Source organism: Equus caballus, chromosome X (assembly GCF_041296265.1).
Source record: "Equus caballus isolate H_3958 breed thoroughbred chromosome X, TB-T2T, whole genome shotgun sequence".
Taxonomy (NCBI): Eukaryota; Metazoa; Chordata; class Mammalia; order Perissodactyla; family Equidae; genus Equus; species Equus caballus.
This window is the reverse complement of record NC_091715.1, coordinates 64,753,517-64,777,134: the sequence shown is the minus strand read 5'-3', so window position 1 is coordinate 64,777,134 and position 23,618 is coordinate 64,753,517. Positions and strand designations below refer to the sequence as shown.

Here is a 23,618-nt window from a genome sequence, read left to right as displayed (position 1 = left end):
CTCTACTATTTTTCTGCCTTCTCTGGGTTTAACTGAGCATTTTGTATGATTCCTATTTTTTCTCTTCTGTTAGTATATCAATTATACTTTTTTTAAAACTTTTTTTAGCAGTTACCCTTGCATTTGCAGCGTACGTTTACAACTTATCCAAGTCCTCTTTTAAATAACACTATACCATTACACAGGTAGTGCCAGTACCTTATAATAGAGTACCTTATAACATTGTTGTCATTCATTTCACTGATCCATAAGCTATAACCACTGAATACATTGTTGCTATTATTTTGAGCTCTTACCTATTAGATCAATTAAGAATAAGTCCTCTAGTATTCTTCCTTTTTTTATGTAGATCTGAGTTATTGACCTGCAGCTTTCTCTATGAAGAACTTCTTTTAACATCTCTTGCAAGGCAAGTCTCCTGGTGACAAATTTCCTCAATGTTTGTTTATCTGAGAAAGTCTTTATTTCTCCTTCACTTTTGAAAGATAATTTTTGCTGGTCTTCTTTTGTTTTAACACTTAAATATTTCACTCCGCTCTCTTCTTGCATGCATGGTTTCTGAAGAGAAGTGTGATGTAATTCTTGTCCTTTCTCCTCCTATAGTAAGATGTTTTTTTCTTCTGGCCTCTACCAAGGTTTTTGTTTTTTTTTTTTTTTTTTTGTCTTTTATTTTGTTTACTTTGAATGTGATATGCCTAGGTGTAGATTTTTTTGATATGTATCCTGCTTCATGTTTTCTGAGTTTCCTGGATCTGTGGTTTGGTGTTTGTCATTAGTTTTGGGAAATAGTCATTATTGCTTCAGACATTTCTGCTCTTCCTTTTTCTCTTTCTTTTACTTCTGATATTCCCATTACATTTATGTTACGTGTTTTGTTATTGTCCCACAGTTATTGGATATCCTGTTCTGCTTTTCATTTTTTTTCTCTTTGAATTTCAGTTTTGGAAGTTTCTATTGACATATCTTCAAGCTCACTGATTATTTTCTCAGCTGTGACCAGTCCATTGATGAACCCATCAAAGGAATCCTTCATTTCCGTGATGGTGTTTTTGATTCCTAGAATTTCCTTTTGGTTCTTTCTTAAGGCTTCTATCTCTCTGCTTACATTATCCATCTTCTCCTTTATGTTGTCCACTTTATCCATTACAATCCTTAGTGTATTAATCATAGTTGTTTTAAATTCTAAGTCTGATTATTCCAACATCTCTGCCATATCTGAGTCTGGTTGTGATGCTTTCTATGTCTCTTCAAACTGTGTTTTTTGTCTTTTAGTATGTCTTGTAAATTTTTGTTGCATGCCAGGCGTGATGTAATAGGTAAAAGGAACTGCAGTAAATAGGCCTTTAGTGTGAAGTTTTGTTTATCTGGATAGAGGTTAGCCTGAGTTTACTGTTTGCTGTAACCACGAGTGACAGAGGCTAAACTTACCTCTGGTGTCTTTGTTTTTATTTCCCCTGTAGTCTTTGGTTTTCCCTAGAGACTTCTTAAGTATTGTCTGAGAAGCACAGTTCTTTTAGTCATATTCTCTGTTATTATCCAGGTGGCCTTGATGTGGTGGTAAGGTGGGAGTGAAGGAGTAACATTCTACAGTCCTTTAATTATGTCTCAGTCTTTTAGTGAGCCTGTACCACTGGCCTGTGACCATCACAAGTGCTTCTCAGTTTTGTGTGGTTTCCCCCTAAGAAGAGACAGAAGGTCAAGCCAGGTCCGGAGTTGGGTATTTCCCTTTTCCTAGATCAGTTAGGCTCTGGTAAACCCCAAGTATATTAGGGTCTGGTAAAATAGTTTCTCTTGAGGGCCTTGTTAGGAAGAATGAAATGCTCTGTGCATATTTTTACAAAGGCTACTTTTCCTCTCCCCCTCTCAAAAGCATGGAAACATGAGGGAGTTTTTCTCGGATCTTCACAGTGAGAACCTGATAAGGTGCTTGGAAATAAAACTCACAAAAGTGTGAGGATCCCCCTAAGACTGGACCCCCTTAGTATTTTTAACTCTCAAACTGGTCCACACTGAGCCTCTAGCAATTTGTCAATTACGGATTAAGTTTTCCTAGCCCTATACTGGTTCACAAGGAGTTTTCTGCTCCTGGGCTTCTGCTCTAGGAAGTTTTGATTCTCTGAATCTTTCTCTCCCTCTCTTCAGTTTTGCAGACAATAGTTCGCCCTACATCCTCAGTTTTTTGATGGATCTAAGAGGAGTTGATTTTCAGTTTGTTCCACTTTTTTCTTGGTATGTGGGTGGAAGAGATGACTTTCAAGCTCCTTACATGCTTGACTGGAATGCAAGGGAACTTTTGAGACATCAAAGACATGTTTGTTGTAAAGTTTTCATCTCTTAAAAACTGGTTAGAGAAAACTGGACAGCCACATGCAAAAGATTGAAAATTGACCATTCTTTTCCACCACACACCAAAATAAACTCAAAATGGATCAAAGACCTAAAGATTAGGCCTGAAACAATAAGTCTTCTAGAAGAGAATATAGGCAGTACACTCTTTGACATCAGTTTCAAAAGAATCTTTTCGGACACTATAACTCCTCAGTTGAGGGAAACAATAGAAAGAATAAACAAATGGGACTTCATCAGACTAAAGAGCTTCTTCAAGGCAAGGGAAAACAGGATTGAAACAAAAAAACAGCTCACTAATTGGGAAAAAATATTTACAAGCCACTTATCCAACAAAAGGTTAATCTCCATAATATACAAAGAACTCACACGGCTTAACAACAAAAAAACAAACAACCCGATCAAAAAATGGGCAGAGGACATGAACAGACATTTCTCAAAAGAAGATATAAATATGGCCAATAGACACATGAAAAGATGTCCATCATGGCTAATCATCAGGGAAATGCAAATCAAAACTACACTAAGATATCACCTTACACCCGTTAGATTGGCAAAAACATCCAAAACCAAGAGCGACAAATGTTGGAGAGGTTGTGGAGAAAAAGGAACCCTCGTACACTGTTGGTGGGAATGCAAACTGGTACAGCCACTATGGAAAACAGTATGGAGATTTCTCAAAAAGTTAAAAATAGAAATACCCTATGACCCAGCCATCCCATTACTGGGTATCTATCCTAAGAACCTGAAATCAGAAATCCCAAGAGTCCCTTGCACCCCTGTGTTCATCGCAGCATTATTTACAATAGCCAAGACGTGGAACCAACCTACATGCCCAGAAACTGATGATTGGATAAAGAAGATATGGTATATATACACAATGGAATACTACTCAGCCATAAAAAAAAGACAAAATTGGCCCATTTGCAGCAACGTGGATGGACCTCGAGGGTATTATGTTAAGCGAAATAAGCCAGTCAGAGAAAGACAAACTCTATATGACTCCACTCATAGGTGGAAGTTAATATATTGACAAGGAGATCTGACTGGTGGTTACCAGGGAAAAGGGGGGTGGGGGGAGGGCACAAAGGGGGAAGTGGTGTACCCACAACATGACTAACAATAATGTACAACTGAAATCTCACAAGATTGTAATCTATCATAACATTAATAAAAAAATAAAAAAAATAAAGACTTAGCTGGACTGGACATTAAGAAAAAAAAAGTATATATATTGTGTTCTGATTTTTGAAAACAATAACAAATCATATCCTACACATTTATGTAAGTATCTTTATATATTATTGTATGAGCATGGAAAGTATATAGAAAGAGACAATAGAGATTTTCAGCGTATATCACCTGAATAGGTAGGATGGGATCTGGGAGACTAGAAGCCCACTACACAAAGGTTAAAAACAAATTAACTAACTTTACTGGGAGCATGTAAACACAGTTTTATATGTAATGTGATAAATTTGCATTAAGTAAAATCATACATGTAAATGTTACAAAATCTATTCAACAACAACAACAAAAAAAACTGGTCAGAGTAACTATCTTTCCCTTAATGCACTTTATTTTTCTTTTAAAGGGATAAAAAGTAAGATCTTTTCGGAAATTTACTTTTTTCTTATTTTCTTTTCTCAAATAGATCCTAAATGCCCAGGAGATGTTGATTTTCATGATAGTGACTGGGACATTAAGACAATCACCAGCTCCTTGAAATTCTACCTCAGGTATGCCTGATATGATTTAAGACTTTACTTTTCATAGTTGATGAAATCTGTCTGGATGGAGATTGAAGTTATTGTGGTCCCAGTTTGAGGAAATTGGATAGGATTGCTAAAGAACAAAAAAAAAACGAATGAAAAGGATTTATGTCAGGGAAGAATGTGCATTAGGAGACTTTTTTTTAAAAAAAAAAACTGGGAATTTAATCAAGGGAAGCATCAGAATAATAGAATTATTGTTGAAAAATGGCTTTTTTTGGGAAAAAAGATTATTTAAAAAATCATACCCTTAAAATAATTGAAGTTTTGCCATTGTGCACAGATAGAGTGATGTCACAATGGGCTCACTAGTAAAATCAGGAATTGTGACAATTCAATGTTGTTAACATGTTTTGGTGGATAATAACCATTTTAAAACATTAAATTGCACTTGTGCAAATATAATGTGTGTGTTTGTGTGATATGTCTCATACCTTAATCAATATAATGGAAATAAAAACCAAGAAAATACAGCTATAAAAATGCTGGAACTGAATGAAGTGACAGCAATAGGAAAAAAAAATTAACTTACCAGTAAAATTTGAGGATGCACAATGATGATGACTATATCATTCAGTTTATTGGCATAAATTTATATTATGTAAAAATATTTCTGACATACATACTTTTTAGACTCATTCATTTCTTACCATTCTTTATATCCCATAGTATGCGCCATACTTTATGTGCTAAAATGTCTTCTTTTCAATCATTGTACTCTTTAGAAATTAATATAGATACTTAAGCTCTGGGAAATATTAATCCAAAATAGACTGGGTCCCAGATATTCCTGTAAAATGACCTGCTGCTATAGCATCATCTTAGAACTTTATATAAACATCAATGTTCTTTCCAAGAGTATTTCTCCTGCATCTGCCAAAGAAGAACGGTCCGTTGTTAGAGGGTTTATTCTGTGCTAGATGGTGTTCTAGTTGCTTACATTGACAATATCATTGTTTTTTTCTCACAATAGCCCTGTAAGTTAGGTGGTGCTATACTCATTTTACAGATGAGGAACTTGAAGTGCGCCCCCTCCACCGTTAGGTAATATCCATGGTCACAGCTCATATTATTTAAATCTAAGTATCTCGAACTTGTAAAGCCACTGATATTGGAGCATCTCTTCCCCTCTTCCCCACCCCCAGGGACTGTGGCCTTCTTGGAGTTGCTTGGGTGATGTAGTAAACACAGAGAGCAATCTGCTATGCATACTTTCAGAAGACTCGTGATGATGAGACTAGAGTAAATGATTCTATGTCTCAGCCTCCTTCAAGAGAATCAGTTTTTTTCAGAGATTTATATAGGTTAAGTTACTCCCTATATTACATCTTTCCCAGCTCATCGTGTATATGCAGTGTGGCCCTTTTGAAAGATGGGAAGATCGAGCCTGAAAGTGTGAGTGGACAGAACCCCCAATAAAAGATATTTGTCCTTAAGACTCTTATCCATGAGCCTTTAATATGTACTAGCCAGTTAACACACTTTAGATTTCTCAAAGATATCAATATTTTCAGAGTGGGCCTCCTCCTTCTGTGTTCTATGTACGTAACTCATCCCTTATCTCCAACATTTCCAGAAAAGTACTCTAAAAATCATCCCTTCTCTCCTGTATCCTTAACCTTTCTCATTCAACTGACTCTTTCCTTTTAGCACATGAATATGCTCCAGCAATGCACATCTCCTTGACCTTGTGTTTCTTTCATTTATATATTCCATCATTCACTAAGTCATTCAATAAACATTTCCTGAGTGTCTACTCTATGCCAAGCATGGTGCTAGGCAGTAGGCATACATGTGTGCGTAGATATGATCTCTGACCTTAAAAAGGTTATAGTCCAGTGAGGGGGGCAGACAAAATACAAATAATCATACAAATATAACAAACTGTAATAAGTGCTCTGAAGGAAAAGTACAAGGTGCTATGAAGGCATATAACAGGAAGATCTGATTTATTCTGGTTGTTTGTTTGAACTGAGGTTTGAATTATAACTTGGAGTCACCTAGGGGAGAGGCATTTCCAGATAGAGAGAACTGCATATGCAAAGGCCTTGAAGGAACAGGAAGGAAGACTCCTTCAAGAAACTACATGTACCAGTATAGGTAGAGTATTGAGTGTAGAGAAGGAGGGAGAGATATGTAGGGGCCAGATCATGCAAGGCCTTATAGGACATTTTAAGAATTGGAGTCTGGATTTACCTTATAAGGAAAGGGAATATATTGAAAGGTTTTAAGCAGGTTACATGATATTTGCATTTTGAAAAAACTAGAGAGAGATCAAATTAGAGGAGGCAAAATAGGTAGAGGTGAAAATCAGTTAGCAGGCTATAACTATAATCCAGGAAAGAGATGATGTTTCTGCTTGACTAGGGAGTAGCAGTGGAGATCAGTAGAAATAAGCATATTCAAGAGATTTAGGGAGTAAAATTAGATATGAGAATGAGGAAGAGAAAGATAAAAGAATGACTTCCATGTTTCTGGCCCATACAACTAAATGATGGTCATGCATTTACTGATTTGGGAAATGCAAGAAAAAGACTAGATTTGAGGGAGATGACAAATTAGGTTTTGGGTATGTCAAATTTGGGTGTCTTTGAAAAGATTAGGGCATGATTTTAAGCAGGCAATTGGATATATAGGAAATATATAGGAATGATACTCAGAGAAGTGTTCTGGGCTGGAGATAAAAATTGAGAATCATTGACAATGTAGACAATAATTGGAGGCAGGAGCTTAGATGAGATTACCTAAGAATAGAGATACTTCACCCCTTCCCGACTTCAGTATATGAAGTAATATACACTCCCTGTCTCTATTTCTTAACCTCCCAGTTTACTCTTTAACCCACTGCAGTCTGACTCCCACCCCTTCTGTTCCACTGGATCTGCTCTTGCCAAGGTCACCAGTGACTTCCTCAATGCTATACACAATGCCATACACAATGGACGATTGTCAGTCTTTACCTTACTTGACCTCTTTGTAGCATTTGAAAATGTTAACAAGCCCTACTTTGAAACTTTCTGATCTTTTGGGTTCTGCTGTATCACTTGCTTTTGGATTTCCTCTCACCTCTTTGATCATTTTTAGCGCTCTCCTTTATGGACTTTCTACCTGGTACTTGCTATTGCTCTCCTCTCCTTTTACTACACAGGAGGAATGGAAGATTCAAATATCTACAGGGGCCAGGACATGAAAATGAGTGAAATAGACTACTTTCATATGAAACACAGTGCATATTGAATCTTTATTTGCATAGCAATCCCTTTGCTTCTTTATAAACAGCAATATTCTTTACTTCCACAAATAACCATATGTGCTCAATGTAGCCAGATCTTTCAGTTTTTCAATAGAAGTGGAAAATACAGATTTTTGTGTGAAATATCTCAATTTCTCGTGTTCTGATGACTGATTCAATTCCATTTCTTTTTTATACACTATTCTGGACAAATAAGAAATGTTGGAAGGCCTCATGTAGCTCTGGGCTGCTGGTTTGCTGTCTTTCCTTGAGCAGTGGTATCTGTACTCATGATTTTAACTACCCTCATAGGTTCATGATTTCCACATTTACTTCTCAGATCTATAAGGGCACTCCACCCATCTTTCTAATAGACATTTCCCTTTGGCTATCCCAGCAGCCGCTCTGACTTGGCATCTCCACTTCCTTCTGAATCAATTTCTATTCTATCTATTCACCCAAACCAGATTACTCTCTCCCTCACCAACATACCCAATCATTGAAGGAGTTCTGTTTTTATTGTCTTTCAAAGAACTCTCCTCGCCTTTTTTTTTCTATCCCTAATGCCACTATTTTTGTTTAGGCCTTTGATATCTCTCACCTGGATTACTACAGTAATAACAGTGGCAAGCAGTATAGCATAATGATTAATAGCGTGGACTCGTAACGCACTGCCTAGTTCTACCACTTCCTAGCTGTGTGGTCTTTGATGAATTATTTAATTTCTCTGAACCTCAGTTTCCTCTAAAAGGAAGATAATAACAATATCTACTTGACAAGGTTGTCATGAAGATTAAATGAGTAAATGTATGTAAATGACTTAGAACAGTGAAGAGTTTGCTGCTATTATGAGTAGATTACTTCCTTCCTCTGAGCCACCCATCAGCTGCCTTTATTTTATCATCACACTTGTCCCTTGCATTGCAAATTTTGTATATGGCACTCTCCTCGACTAGACTCTTAGCTCCTTGGAGGTTTGGGTTATGTCCTTTTCATCTCTGGATCTGCAGTACTTGGCATAATGCCAGGCATGAGTAGGTGCTCAGCCAGTATTTTTGGAATAAATAAATAAATCTATTTGAGCCTCAGTTTCTTCCTCCATTAAACAGAGATTTTAATAACTGCTCCACCTCACAGGATTATTGGAAGGGTCAAATGGGAGCACAGATCTGAAAGCACTTCAGAAACTAAGAAACTATCAGACTGTAAGGACTTCATAATAGCATTCAGAGTGGGTCCACTTTGGAATTTTACAGGACTGGTTTGTGCCTCTTATCACTTTGGGGAACTAATTGAAGACCTTGCATGAGGTCTCAGCCCATACCTTTGCAGGTCTTCTGTTTAATTATTAGCAACTAGATTCCTCTGACAAAATTTTAGGTGGAGATAAATGTATGTAGTCGCACTAAGCTGTGGGGCTCAGAAACTTCAGTCTTGCTGCACACAGAACTGAGAATCTAAGGCCTTGCAATTCCCTTCCCAAAGGAACTTACAGTCTTCGTTAATTTCAGGAATCTTTCTGAACCTGTCATGACTTACAGACTTCACAAAGAGCTGGTCTCTGCTGCCAGTAAGTATTTATGCTACTAGTTAATTCTGTTGTCCTGGCTTCTTAATAATGTTTACAGCAATAAGCCTAGAAAACTGCTTATGGGAAAGTAATTGAGGGAAGAACCAAAAACACATATGCAGATTCTATTCACTGCCAAATAAGAGTATTATTGCTAACTGTCTAACTCAAATGTTATGTTATTTTTCCTAAATCAATGTTAGTTGAGTGGGTTGGAGAAAACTGGATAATTTGAAAGATATGACAAGTATGATGACTATTGATTGACTATGCTTCTTCCATCAGAACAAGAGCATTGGCTCACATTACCAGGGAACAGGAAAATGGTTCCACTACAGTCGCTGTTTCAGCTTTTTTTTTTTTAGCACTTTCCCTTTTCAAATGCTTTGCAATTATGTTGTGAATCATTACTCCTAATCTGTTAGTGCTAGCATCACATTTTCTAGATGATAAAACTAAAGCTGATGGTGGAGGGGTACATGGGAAATAAGGCATATAGAATCACCCCAAAAGTTGACAGCTTAAGAAGCATTAAAAGTTTTGGCTGAGGCCACTGCATGATCCTTCCCTACCTCAATGTGATCCTTCTCCTGTATCATGCCCTGTGTGGTATGTGAGAAAAAGATTCAAGAGACTTGTCCTCATAATGAACCTTTATTGGGGCAAGGGATCTTTGATCTTTACTGTGAGCTTTCACAGTGATTTTCACAGGAACCCAGAGGCGGAAGCATACCTCCCAGTACCACAAGGAAGGTGGGTGGGCAAGGGTTTCCAGCTGGAATTTTACATATGGAACTTTAGGAGAAACCTGCTATACCAAGAATTCTGACTTCCTCTGAGACAGTCTTACCTTCTCATCTTTCCCTTCTCTTCTCTCTTCTGTTTTCTTCATCTTTCTATTGTTTTCATCTTTCTTTTTTGCCTTTTGGTCTCTCTGTCTTTCTCTCTCTTTGTCTCAGTGTCTTTGTTTCTTGGCCTCTCTTTACCTGTTTATCTCCCTCTCTCTTTTTATCTCTCTTACTCTATCTGTGTCTCTGACTGTCTATTTCTGTGTGTGTGTGTGTGTGTGTGTGTGTGTGTGTATGTTTGTGTGTATGAGAGTTTGCTTGATCAAATTGCCCAGAAGGCAAACTATCTCTCTCTCTGTTCTCTCTCAGAGTCTGACAACCTGGATTACCGGCTGGGAGCTATTCACTCCCTGGTATATAAACTACCAGAAAAGAACCGAGAGATGCTGGAACTTCTTATAAGACACTTGGTCAAGTAAGTAATTGCTGGGTTTTCAGAAAAACTTCCTATTAGAGGACTGGCCTACAAGTTAGCGCTGCAGAGAAACTGCCTGTCAGCTCATTAAGTCTCAACCCCTAAGTGCTTCATCCTGGGCAGTGGGAGTGCTGTATGAGGAAAATAATTTTTCCTTGACCCTTGTGTAAATCCTCCCAGAGTCACCATACATCTCAGTTGAGGGGTAACACCATGCAGAGTGGGCTGAACACAGGCTTTACTGTCACATAAACCTGGTTTTAAATACCAGCAATACCACTTATTTAGTTGTATAACCTTAGGAAAACCTCTGTTAGCCTCTATTTGGTCGTGTGTAAAATGAGAATAGTATTGCCTTTACACAGGATTGTTATATGGATTTGAATGAACATAGGTAAAGTGCATGGCACATAGAAGGGTCTCAATAAATGTGAGTTATTGTTAAAATTATAGTCAACTTCTTCCTTGGGTGTGGAAAGCAGGAACAGACAGCAGCATTCTAGGGAGTAGGCCTGCTGATGGGCTCCAAGATGGGTGAGTGTAAGGGGCATGTGTGTCGCACTGTGGTGGTTCCTGGCCAGAGAGTTCAATGTTGTGAATAAAGATGAATTTCCTTGACTCATAAAAGGCCAGCTCTGCTTCTTAGGAAGTAGCATGGTGCAGCAGAAACCACTTTGTCCTTGAGTCAGCAAACCCGGCTTCTAGTTTCAGTTCTTTTACTACTAGCTTTCTTGATGACCATGGGAAGGTCACTCTCAAGCCCACTCCTGGTATGCTAAAAAGTAAAGAAATGAAACAACAAGCTTAGAAAAATTGTGATGCATTTTAAGTGTTTGTATTTAACAAAATACAGCTATCAGCACACTCACAAAAATGCAGTGATGATATATTTTAACCTCATTTGGAGAGGATGCCAAACACTAAAATTGAGGCCCTTGGTGAAGGTGAGGCTCCAGGCTAAGTGACCCTCTTCGTCTCCCCCTGCGATAAATCCTGATCACTCCACATCTCTGGACCTCAGGTTCCCCTATGATATAATGAAATATCTCCAAGATCTGATCCAGCTCTGATATTCTAAGATTTGAAAAATCTTTCTACACTTGTATAGCAAGTGAGTATTATAGACATTAATGTAGATAAATAGGCAGAATTAACAAGAGGATGGTTTTTATATTTATTGCCAATGTTTGCAATTTGGGCTTATAGAGAACATTAAGAGGCATTTTTCTTTCCAAAAAGTTGTTTGTGATAATCTCAGGAGAAGTAAAAAAATTACCAGATAAGCCACTTGCATCTTAATTTGAAGTTGTCCTGGGGGAAGAGACTGGGTTCAAGTTCCAACTGTATTACTAATTTGCTGTGTGACCTAAAGTAAGTCCTTCCCATTTTCTGGGCCTCAGTTTATTCATCTATAATATGAGGGGACTGGACTGACTAATCTCAAAGGGTTCTTCCAGCTCGGACTTTCTAAGAGTCTCAGTATGTGAAAGGAGCCAAGGACTCAGTTGAAAATTTTCCTGCTAGCAGTTAGTGAGAGACACCTGCTTCCATCTACCCAAAGGTTGGCCAACCTTCAAGAATCTTCATCCTCAATATACCTAGAACAAAAAGAGTGAGAGACTTGAACACACACGACACAGAAATAGAAAGATGAATATCCTTAAATATATGAAAAACTGCTCAAGTTCACTCATAGTATATACACACACACCATGGCATACTCCTCAGCCATAAAAAAGATGAAATCTTACTATTTGCGAGAACATGGATGGACCTTGAGAGTATTTTGCTAAGCATAATCAGTCAGATGGAGAAAGACAAATACCATATGATTTTGCTCATGTGGAAAATAAACAAACAAATGCATAGATATGAACAGATTGGTGGTTACCTGAGGTGAGGGGAGGGTGAAATGAGTAAAGGGGCATATGTGTTTTGTGATGGATGGCAACTAGACTTTTGGTGGGGAACATGATGCAGTCTATTACAAAGTCAAAATATAATGATGTAAACTGATATTTATACCATGTTATAAAGCAATGTTACCTTAATAAAAAATGAAAAACATAAAGTAAAAATAAAAGGGGCTGGCTCAGTGGCATAGTGCATACTCCACTTCGAAGGCTTGGAGTTTGCTGGTTCAAATCCCAGGGGTGGACCTACACAATGCTCATCAAGCCATGCTGTGGTGGCGTCCCACATACAAAATAGAGAAAGATTGGCACAGATGTTAGCTCAGGGCCAATCTTCCTCACCAAACAAGAAAATAAAATAAAAAATAAAAACAAAACAACAACAAGAAAAACTTCTATTCACTGAGTCAGTCTTGAAGTGATTCTACCCAAACAAACAATGAACACACATAATACCCAAATCTTTGTTTCTAAATAGCATTCCCTTCTCAAAAGTACCCAGGCTTCTTATAGAAATGGCTGATCCCAGGTATGATGCAATGACAATACAAGGTGAGCCTTGATAAAATGTTCCTTTGTAAGCAAAGAAGAGCTCAAGCACTAATAGGTTCATGTTACAAGGACACAGGAACATGCTTGAAAAGGCTGACACTGATTACATCTGTGGGCAACCCATCAAAAACTATAATTACTGTATTTGATTAAAACACTTTGAATAGACAAAAATTCATGGGGGAGTAGGTATAGTAAGGAAATCTCTTTATTACAGAAGAATCCCATCTAATAAATGTGGTAGGGATGATAGAATTAGAAAAACCACTAGTTTTCAACCTCAGTGCCCTGCTTCACACATGGATCAAAACCATTGGGTAAAAGATTGTTCAGCAACAAGATATTCATACAGTTTCAATGTTTTACCTGCAGATAACTTACTAATTACAAATGGAAAATGTATCTTTACAATGAAACTATCTGGGAAACACCACCTTAATTAATTGATCAAAGTTGGCATCAGTTAATGGTACAAACTGACCTTCTGTGCCTCCTGATGGGATATAGTAAAAATTACACAACATAAACTGAAATATTTTTGCCAAAAATGTTTAACCGAAATCAAATTAAGGCTATCCAGTTTTCAGGAAATACAGAGTATAGAAAAATACAGAATGTTTAACATTCTATAAGACAGCTGTCTTGGACTTTCCAAAAAAGTCAATGTTCCAGGAAAAAGAGGTGGGGTACTGTTTTATATTCAGAGACTAAAGAAACATAAACAAATGAAGTGCTTAAACTTTGATTGGCCTGGGTTTTGAAAACCCAACTATAAAGTAATTTTTTGCATGATATTTGAGAAAATTTGAATATGGACTAGATATTGGATGATATGGAACTATTGTAGATTTTCTTAGGTGTGAAAATGTTGTTGTGGATTTGTAAGACAGCATGCTTGTTCTTTGGAGATGAATGCTGAGTTATTTAGGGTTGAAGCAATTTTAAAAGGTTCAGAAAAAATATAGAGAGAAAGCAAATGTAGTAAAATGTTAATTCTTCAGTCTAGATATAGACAGTATGAGTGTTCATAGTACCATTCTTTCAACTTTTTTGTGTGTTTGAAAACCTTTATAACCAAAAGTTGTAGGGGAAATGAAAATAAAAAATAGGCTTGGGGGTCTGGCCCAGTGACATAGTGGTTAAGTTCGTGTGCTTCACTTCAGCAGCCCAGGGTTCACAGGTTTGGATCCTGGGTGCAGACATACACACTGCTCATTAAGCCATGCTGTGGTGGCATCCCACATACAAAATAGAGGAAGATTGGCACAGGTGTTAGCTCAGGGACAATCTTCCTCAAGCAAAAAGAGGAAGATTGGCAACAGATGTTAGCTCAGGGCCAATCCTCCTCATCAAAAGAAAAGGTTTGGTTCCAATAGGGAAATTTACACAGGAGAAGAAAATCGATTTGCTTTGAGAATTCACATAATTATCCTACCTGCCAACCACTGCTTTCGTAATCTATATGATAATTATATCTATGCGTTTGTAATGTGTCTCCACTGCCAGCCCATTTTTTAGGCTAATAACAGGCAGACACAAACTGACCTCAGCCAGTTTGGGGTTCCCAATTATCCAGTTCTTTTTGGTTGGTACCTATAGCTTCTGTTAATCAGAAGTCCAAGAATGCTACAGGTCACCTCCCCCACAATCTCACAACTGGTGGAATATTACAATGGAAGCAAGCCTCAGGCCTCCTTCTGCCACTCACACAGGTATTTATCAACAAGCAGACACAGAAACAGTTGTACAACTTGTTCCTAAACTCAATGAAGTCTCAGCTCTCTTTTCTTTTAGATGTTCTGACTGCATCTTGCATGAAAGGTCCACTCAAAGCAGATGAGATAATATTATAGCAACACAATTGGAGTAGGTAATAAAATCCTATGATACAATGCCCAAATGCAAGACCCCTTTGCAATCGTCAACCTAGGCTACCATTCTAAAGAGCTATTAGGCTTACTGGAGTCTTCTCATTTTTGCAATAACACTTCTGTTATTTCTGAAGCAATGCCATGCAATGTAGATATTAGAAAATACAGAAAAGAAAAAAAAATGTAAAAGCTTTCTATTCCCAGCATCAAAAGTCACTGCTATTAATATATTAGTGCATTTTCTTCCAGATCTTTCTGTGATTGTGTGTGTTTATGTATGCACAAACTCCCCTCAAATGAATTCTGGATGTAGCCTAGAATCAATAAAATCACTGTTGTCAGGCAGTAGTTTTGATGTAATTGTCATAACTTCTACATGCATAAACTTGGTTATAGCTGTTCATATTGTAGTTATTTTGGGTAAATTATGCTCATTGTTGAGTTTATTTTCTATTTAAAATGTCGTCAAAAATATTCCATAATGATTTGACAATGAAATGATTTTTTTTTCCTAGTGGCACATAAAATAATGATGTGGGTGCAGTTGATTGCATTGATGAAATTCAGATCATTGCACTGACTATGTTTAAGTATTTAAAGTAAATTACAGGAGTCTGCCCGGTGGTGTAGTGATTAAGTTCATGTGTTCTGCTTCAGTGGCTTGGGGTTCACGGGTTTGGATCCCAGGTGTGGACCTACTCACCGCTCAGCAAGCCATGCTGTGGCAGCATCCCACATACAAACTAGAGAAAGATTGGCACAGATGTTAGCTCAGGGCCAATCTTCCTTATTAAAAACAAAATAAATAAATAATAAAAATAAAGTAAATTACAGATAATATAACACCAACGGAGGAAACCAAAACTGTCTGCCCTTAAGGGCACCATCCTCAGGGATGAGGACTGCTCACTTTGTGACAGACATTGACTCACTTTCCCCCTCCATTAGTATCTTGTCCTTTTTTTTCTTCTTGAGGAAGATTAGCCCTGAGCTGACATCTGCCACCACTCCTCCTCTTTTTGCTGAGAAAGGCTGGCCCTGAGCTAACATCCGTGCCCACCTTCCTCTACTTTATATGTGAGATGCCTGCCACAGCATGGTTTGACAAGCGGTGCATTGGTCTGCACCTGGGATCTGAACTGGCAATCCCCGGGCCACCAAAGTGGAACGTGTGAACTTAACCTCTGCACCACTGGGCTGGCCTAATATCTTTTCCTTTTAAAAAACTATTTTTATTATGCAAGATTTCAAGTATATACAGAAGTAGAAGGAATAGTATAAGGCACTCTCATGTGCCCATTACCCAGCTTCAACAATATCAACACATGGCCAATGTTGCTTGATCTATATCGCCACCCATTTCTGCTCCTCCCATATTATTTTGAAGCAAATCCAAGACATCATATTCTTTCATCCATAAATATTTCAATATGTATATTGAAAAAATGAAAATTCTTTGTACACATAAACATAATGCAATTATCACATCTAAAATAAATTAATAATAATTACTTAAAATCATCAAATATTTTGTGCTCAAATCTCCAATAGTCTCAAATATGTCATGTGTTTGTTTCTTTGAGTCAGGATCCAAATAAATCCACACAGAGCAACTTGTTGAAATGTTTTTTAAGCCTCTTTTACTCTCAAGCAGAGGTCAGGAAATGTTTTCCATAAAGGATTAGATAGTACATATTTTAGGCTTTGTGAGCTATACAGACTCTGTCACAACTACTCAGTTCTACCTTTGTAGTACAAAAGCAGCCATTAATAATATGTGAATGAATGGGCATAGCTGTGCTCCAGTAAAACTTTATTTACAAAAATAGGTGGTAGATTGGATTTGGCCCAATGGCCATAGTTTGGAGACCCCCGGTCTATAGTAGTAGTTCTCAAACTTTTACATGTATCAGAATCACTTGGAGGGCTAATAAAAACACAGAGGCCAAGGCTTGATACAATATTTGATAGTGCCTCTATGTTTTTACCATCTTCTCAATCTATAGGTTTCCCCTTCATCTCTTTCTTTTTTCCTGTCATTTATTTGTTAATGAAAACAGGTCATTTGTCCTTTAAAGTTTAACATAGTTGGATTAAGGGGCTCCCTCTGATTCCAGTTCTTTTTTTGTTTTGGGGGATGTTTTTGGTTTTGGTTTTGGTTTTGGGGTTTTCTTTTGGTGTGTAGAGTGGAGAGGGCAAGCATACTTAATAGATGGTTCTGTGTTCTTCACAGTAGACACATACTGTATGGTTGTCTCTTTTTCCCATTATTTTCAAGAGAAGGACTTTCTTAGATTCATTGAATAGCAGAGCTGGAAGATGCTTTAGATGACTTAATAATCTCATTTTATAGATGAGGGAACAGATACCTAGGGATGGAAAAAATAGGCTCAAAGTCACACAGCATGTTATTGATGGAACCAGTTTTAATTAACTTATTCAGTTTTTATTTTTATTTTTCCCTGTTTATTGAGGTATAATTGACAAAAATTATATATATTTAGGGTGTGTGACAATTTTTGGTGTACATAAACATTGTGCCATAATCGCAACATAAAGCTAATTAATATACCTATCACTTCACATAGTTACCATTTTTGTTCTTTTTTGGTGGCGAGAACACTTAAGATCTAACCTCTTAGGAAATTTCGAGTATACAATACAGTATTGTTAGCTGTATTCACATCGCTGTACATTAGATCTCCAGAACTTATTTTACATAACTGAAACTTTGTACCTCTTGACTAACATCTCCCCATTTCCCCTTCCCTCAGCCCCTGGCAACCACTATTCTACTCTCTGCTTCTGAGTTTGATTATTTTGGATTCCACATATAAGTGAAATTATGCAGTATTTGTCTTTCTGTGTCTGGCTTCACTTAACACAACGTCCTCCAGTTTCATCCATATTGTTGCAAATGGCAGGATTTCCTTTTTTTAAGGCTGATTAATATTCCATTCTGTGTATATATTTATCTATTTGTCTGTCTATGGACACTTAGGTTGTTTCCATATCTTGGCTACTGTGAATAATGCTGCAGTGAACATGGGAGTGCAGATATCTCTTCGAGATACTGATTTAATTTCCTTTGGATATATACCCAGAAGTGGGATTGCTGGATCATAAGGTAGTTCTATTTTTATAGGCATTTTAGTTTATGACCTCTGATGTAAACCACCTAATCAAATTATTTTTTTCCTAAACTAGAGGCTTTTTACAACTTCCCTCTGATACCCATTCTTTTGTTTTAAATTTTGATGTTCAAGAAGTTGTACCCATTTTCTCTAGTCAATGTGTACTAGCAAACTTATGAATTATTTGTTGTCAAATCATATCACAAACTCCTACCTAATTCACTACTCACAATGCCGTATTTTTGGTTTCATTCATCATACTGTTGATGCAAATACACAATACATACATTTTTAATCTATAGGTTAAAAATGATGTTAGTTTAATATATGAATCAATCTGAGGAGTATAGCCCAGAAGCGCTATCTCCACCAGGGAAGAAAGTACTCCAGAGAAGTGAAGTGTACAGCATGGTTATACACTGTTTCAGAACATACATCAAATATGACAGGAGTACTTTTTTTCCTACTACAGTCACAAGATGTTTTGCTGTTTACACAGCAGGTCAATCTGACCCTGGGTTCCTGGGAAGGAATGCTTATCTTCAAAGAAATGCTGATATGGGAGAGAGACATTCATCCCTATCTTTAAAGGCAACATTCTTTGCTTTGGGATGCTGTTTAATGTTTAAAGTAGATGTATAATGCATGCTTGACAGACCATAAGTCAGGCCTTTCTGGAAAAAGAAGTTCAGGCCAAATCAGTTTTAAACCAAAATGGCTTCCTCAAATACCTCAATATATTAACACTCTTTATTAGCTGTATTGCTTGTCCTTTATTCTATCATTATTAATCTACAGTTTAGGGTGTGACTTTTGCCTCTTAATGGTTTTCAAAATGTATAATAAAAGGAGAGATGTCAAATGCAAAGAAATTTCCCCAAAAATAGATTACCTTCCAAATCTCATAAGAAAGCCAAGAAGGAAAATAGGATACCAGGAACTTCCCTCTGAGAAATAGAACGTGGCTCTAGCTTAAAGGGGCCCCCACAGGGGCTCTGATTTCTTGAAAGGAAGTAGACAAGCAGGCAGTAAGATGCAACGGGATGACTGTAAGACTTGGAGCCCAACAGATATGGGTTTGAATCCCTATATTGTCGTGTATTCACAAACTGTGTGACCTTGACTGAATGATTTACCCTCTGTGAACCTAGGCTTCAGAGATAAAATACTGTGTCTTTTGGTGCTATGAGGATTAAGTGAGCTCTGGCATATTCAACCAAAGTCAATTCCTTTCAAAGCTTACGAAAGGAGATAAGCATTCACACATGCTGGAGGCTGTTGTCTCACAAGTGTCCTTCCTTACCTTGTTACTAACGGTTTAGCTATCTGGATCGCTTGGTGGCAGCCTGGAGTTGCTTTTCCATTTTAACATCTGAAAAAATTCCATCATTAAAGAATAAGGGTTAATTGCAGAAGTATTTAAACTGTTAAAAGGGACCCATCACCAGCCCAGCAATACCAAGAACCTGTGAATGGTTGCTGTTCCTTATCATCTGAATGGCGCTCAGACTTTGTCATGGTCTTAACAGACTTCATTAGGATTTGTCTAAAGATTCTGTCCCTGTCAGTTACCTACTTAATGACAAGAGCCTGTCTGTTGATGGAGTCAGCCTCTTAGGGACTTGACCTGGACAGGTTTTGAAAATTAGTGTTTGTGGTGGGCTGTCCCATCTCCTCACCTCCCTACCCCCACAGCCAAACTGACCAAAGGGCTGCACATCTTTTACCTGGCTGCCTCCAGTACTATTTGAAAGAGCACTAGAGTCACTCAGTTCCATTAAAAATAATTAGTTGGTACTTGCTCTGTGCGAGGCGCACACACACTTGGAAGTTGTTTACCACCTAGCAGAAAAGGTGGGCAAGAAACAGAAAATTCCGATATATGCTCCTTGCCAGTGGGGTCAATCAAGATGAGGACAGTGGGCTGTGATAGTCCTGAAGGAGATGTCACCTAAAGTGAATCTCAAAGGATAAATAGACATTCTTTAGATTTAGAAATAAGGAGACATTCTAAGCAGAGGGAATGGCATGAACAAAACTATGGAGGTCTGAAACATCGTTTAGCCAGAAAACTTGGTCTAACCAGTGTAGTATATCAAGAGTGTTGGAGTTCAGCAGTGCCTAGATGTAATAACAGGGGATATTTGTAATGGAGTATTTCCAGGATGTCATACTAAAGAAATTTAACTCTATTTATTCAACAACTCTCTGAAGTGGATACTATTTTTGCAAGTGAGAAAACTGAAGCTCAGAGAGGCTAGGTCACTAACACTCACTGTTGCACAGCTAAGGAGTGGTGGTGTTGAATTAAAACCCAGGTTGGCTTCAGAACTCAAGCTGTGCATTGGGATTAGAAATAGGCATCATGTTATAGAAGGCCTTAATTGCTACTTTGAAGAGAATTGGCCCTGTCCTCTACGTAATAGGGAGCCACTTAAAGGAATTTAAGCAATGAGAGTGACTAGGGATCAGAAAATTTGAGATTGCAGACCCTACTCTAATCAGGCTAACTGATTGTGACTTTGATGCGGGGTTGGTGAGCCAAGGAGTCGAAAGAAAGATTTCCTGGACTCTCAAGATCTGGCAGTAGTGCTCTTTTATTTAGAGAATAGTGTGGAATAGCATGGGGACAGGACCCACAGGCAGGCAGAGCTGGTGCTGGAATAGCATGGGGACAGGACCCACGGGCAGTCAGAGATGCTGCTGGCATGGGGAGCTGCTGCTGCTGGAAACCTGGGTGGAGAGTAAGGCTAAATTTAAGGCATAGGTATGTGAGTTATCTCTTTACAAGACAAAGGAAAGAATATGTAAAAAGAATTGTCAAAACGGTATGGGTGCCACTAGGGTTCTGGTTATTGGGTGGTCCTGTAACTTTTAGATAAGAATCAAACCGGATTAAGTAAATGGCAGAAGCCACCGCTTAAATATTATTTTCAGCTAAAGACAAAGGAGGATATTGGGGTGGGGGTCAGTTACATGAGGTTGCCAGACAGTAAACAACTTAAGTTCTTGCCTTTGGCATTGATTAAGAGTTTCTAGAGATAAGGTCCTGTCCCTTCTTCCTGGCACAGAGAGGAGGCAACTTTACAGACGGAGGTTTCCCTTACAAATGCAAATGTTTCCCAACAAAGGGCAAGCAAACTCGCTCCTGGGAGCCTGCTTCTCATCTACAGTTTTAAAATTAACCAGCCTAAAATAATCCTCATCAACTTCAGGCAAATCCCTTTCCTTCTTTGGACCTTTGTTTTTTTTTTATCTGTAAAATGAGAACGATGATAAAGAGCTAATCCTAAGGATCCCCTTCAGCTCTCTCAGTTTTTTTGCTTCTTTAACTGGGGGTGGGGAAGGGGCTAGATTCCTGACTGGAGAGACTGGTAGGCACTTTCTCTATGTGCTTTGTTCTTCTTTATATATGGTTTATACATGCTGTACCTCTTGCCTGGAATGTCATCTTGCTTCCCTCCTGTCTTTCCAAATACTTTCTAACTATAGACCCAAACTCCTTCTCTTAACTCCTACAGTGCCACTAAGTAAGTTAGCTATGTCTCACTTTGGCCCCTAATTATATACTGTCTTGTATTCTTTGCTAGTTGTTTCCTTTGTAATCTTTTCTTCCCGTATCTATTTTAGGCCTCTCTTTTCGTTCTACTTTTTAGTTTGTCTAACCCCCTGTAGCACCTAACAAAGTCTTGGTTACAAGAGAATCTTGGAGAAAATCTTGTTAATCATTTTCTTTCTCTTCTGGCAGTGTGTGTGAGTACAGCAAAGAGAATCTTATGACTCCCTCCAACATGGGGGTGATCTTTGGGCCTACTCTGATGAGAGCTCAGGAGGACACTGTGGCTGCCATGATGAACATCAAATTCCAAAACATTGTGGTAGAAATCCTAATCGAGCACTTCGTCAAGGTATGTATTTCTTTTCCTCACCATCACTGCTCCAAACGTGTGACACTTTGTCCTAGCCACATTTTAGAGTTGTGTCTCCCTCCCTGGCTCAAGTTGATAATGGAAAGAAATTCCATTATAACGTAATGACATTTAATAGCATTTCTGACCCTGTGAGATTCATTCATTTAGCAAATATTGCTTGATCCTGTAACTACTTTATTATCAGGCACCTTGCTAGATGATATAGAAGAAAAAATCACCATCCATGCCTTTAAGGAGTTAACAATGTGATATGGAGACAGCAATGTAAACAAAGGAAAATAAATGATAAATATAAAAGTACACAAAAGTGTATGTACAGTGAAACTATAAAGAAAACAATACCTATACTTATTTAAATGTCATATCATTCTGAAAGAATCTAAGGTGGTATATTTTATATGGTATATAAAATATGAGGTAGTTTACATTATAATTAAGTCAAATGAAAAAGGAAAAATAAGGATAAGAAAATGAACCCAGGAATGAGGCTAGACAAGAAATATTTATTGCCAAGTCCCGTACACTTGCTACAGATTGCCCTACATTTGACTCTAGGCTTGCTAGCCGCTAATACCATCCTAGCAGACCACAATTCAATAAAACTTTTCTGCAAAGGGATGATCTTGTCCAGGTGGTATCCACAGTTCAGTTACAAGCTGTGCTGCTTACTAGATGTATTAGGTAGGATACAAGTTAGGCTGCTAAGACTCCACATACAAAAGCACAGTGGCTCCAACAGAAGAGAGATTTATTTCTTGGTTGTGGAATAGTCCAGCAGAGTGGTCCAGAGCTGGTATGCTGACTTGCCAGGAGCAGGAACGCATGTTCCTTATTTCTTGTTGTTCTGCCATCTTTAAGGTACTGCTTCATCTGTATGACTAAATACCTTCTACATTATATCAATTGAGAAGGATGAAAGAAAAGGAAATGGTTAGGATGCAGCCCTTTCCTTTAAGACCATGACCTGGAAGTCACACATATCACTTTCATTTACATACCATTTGTCAGAATTTAATCTCAGGGTCATATCTAGCTATAAGAGAGGCAGAGAGGTATAATTACTATTTGGGGCAGCCATGTGCCCAGCTAAGACTTTAGTTCTTTTACTAAAAGAAGAAAGAGATAATGGATATTGGAAAACAACTGGCATTCTCTGCCATATTACCTGTGTTACATCAAACAACTTAACTTCTCTGATAGCCATTTTTTAAGCTAAAATGTGAAAATTATAATAAATATACACTATGTGACAGTCACAAGCCCAAGGCCATTTAGCTAGTGACAGAGCTGGGATTTAAGTCCAAATAGCCTGGCTCAGAGTTGAAGTACTTAATCACTATACAGTGCTGCTTCACCAATCATTTTGGTACAGTGATATTATTTGGTAAATACAGGGCATTTTGAGATTATCAAGGATGGGTACTTGCAGAGAAATACAACCTATGTCAATACTGAGGGTGGAAAGAAAGGGAAATAGGGAAAGGGAATTTCAAGGAGTTGGCCTAGCGTGGACAAAGGCCAAAGGGCCTAAAACCCCAAGTCATTTGGTATTGTTGGAACACGAAATAGGAATAGGAGTGGCAGGAGATGACTGGAGGCAGACAGGGGCCAGGTACTAAAAGGACTAGACTTTGCCTAGTTGAGGAGTTAGAATGTTTGGAATTGTTCCTGCAGGCTTGGGAAAGCATTGTTTGAAAGTAGAGCAGTATGATGGATAGACTTATATTCGGGAGACATTATCTTGGCTATGACATGCAAAATAGATCACAAAGATAGAGGGTAGTGCCATAGCCTGAGCAATAAATAATTGTAGTCTGAATCAGGGCAGTGGGAAGAACAGGGAGGCAAATGCAGTAGGACTTGGTGATTGGAAGTGGAAAATGTGGGAGAGGGAGATGTCTGAATCCTGGATTTCTGATTCGGCTGACTGGATGGATGTGGCTGTCCTTCATATATATAAGAAATATAGAGTGGAAAAGTTTTGGGGAGATGGAGAAAAGTTCAGTTTGGGGAGGTTGGATTTGAGATTCCTG

At 38.0% G+C, this 23,618-nt stretch overlaps 1 protein-coding gene across 2 annotated transcripts in view; it reads left to right on the top strand.

Moving 5' to 3' along the window:
• OPHN1 (oligophrenin 1) overlaps nt 1-23,618 on the top strand; it is a 503,637-nt gene that overhangs the window by 411,417 nt on the left and 68,602 nt on the right. For both annotated transcript variants that reach the window (XM_005614235.4, XM_014728949.3), the window contains exons 16-19: nt 4,001-4,085; nt 8,862-8,920; nt 10,078-10,183; nt 21,402-21,561. In XM_005614235.4, coding sequence (XP_005614292.1) covers nt 4,001-4,085; nt 8,862-8,920; nt 10,078-10,183; nt 21,402-21,561 — 410 coding nt within the window. The remainder of the gene's footprint in view (nt 1-4,000; nt 4,086-8,861; nt 8,921-10,077; nt 10,184-21,401; nt 21,562-23,618) is intronic.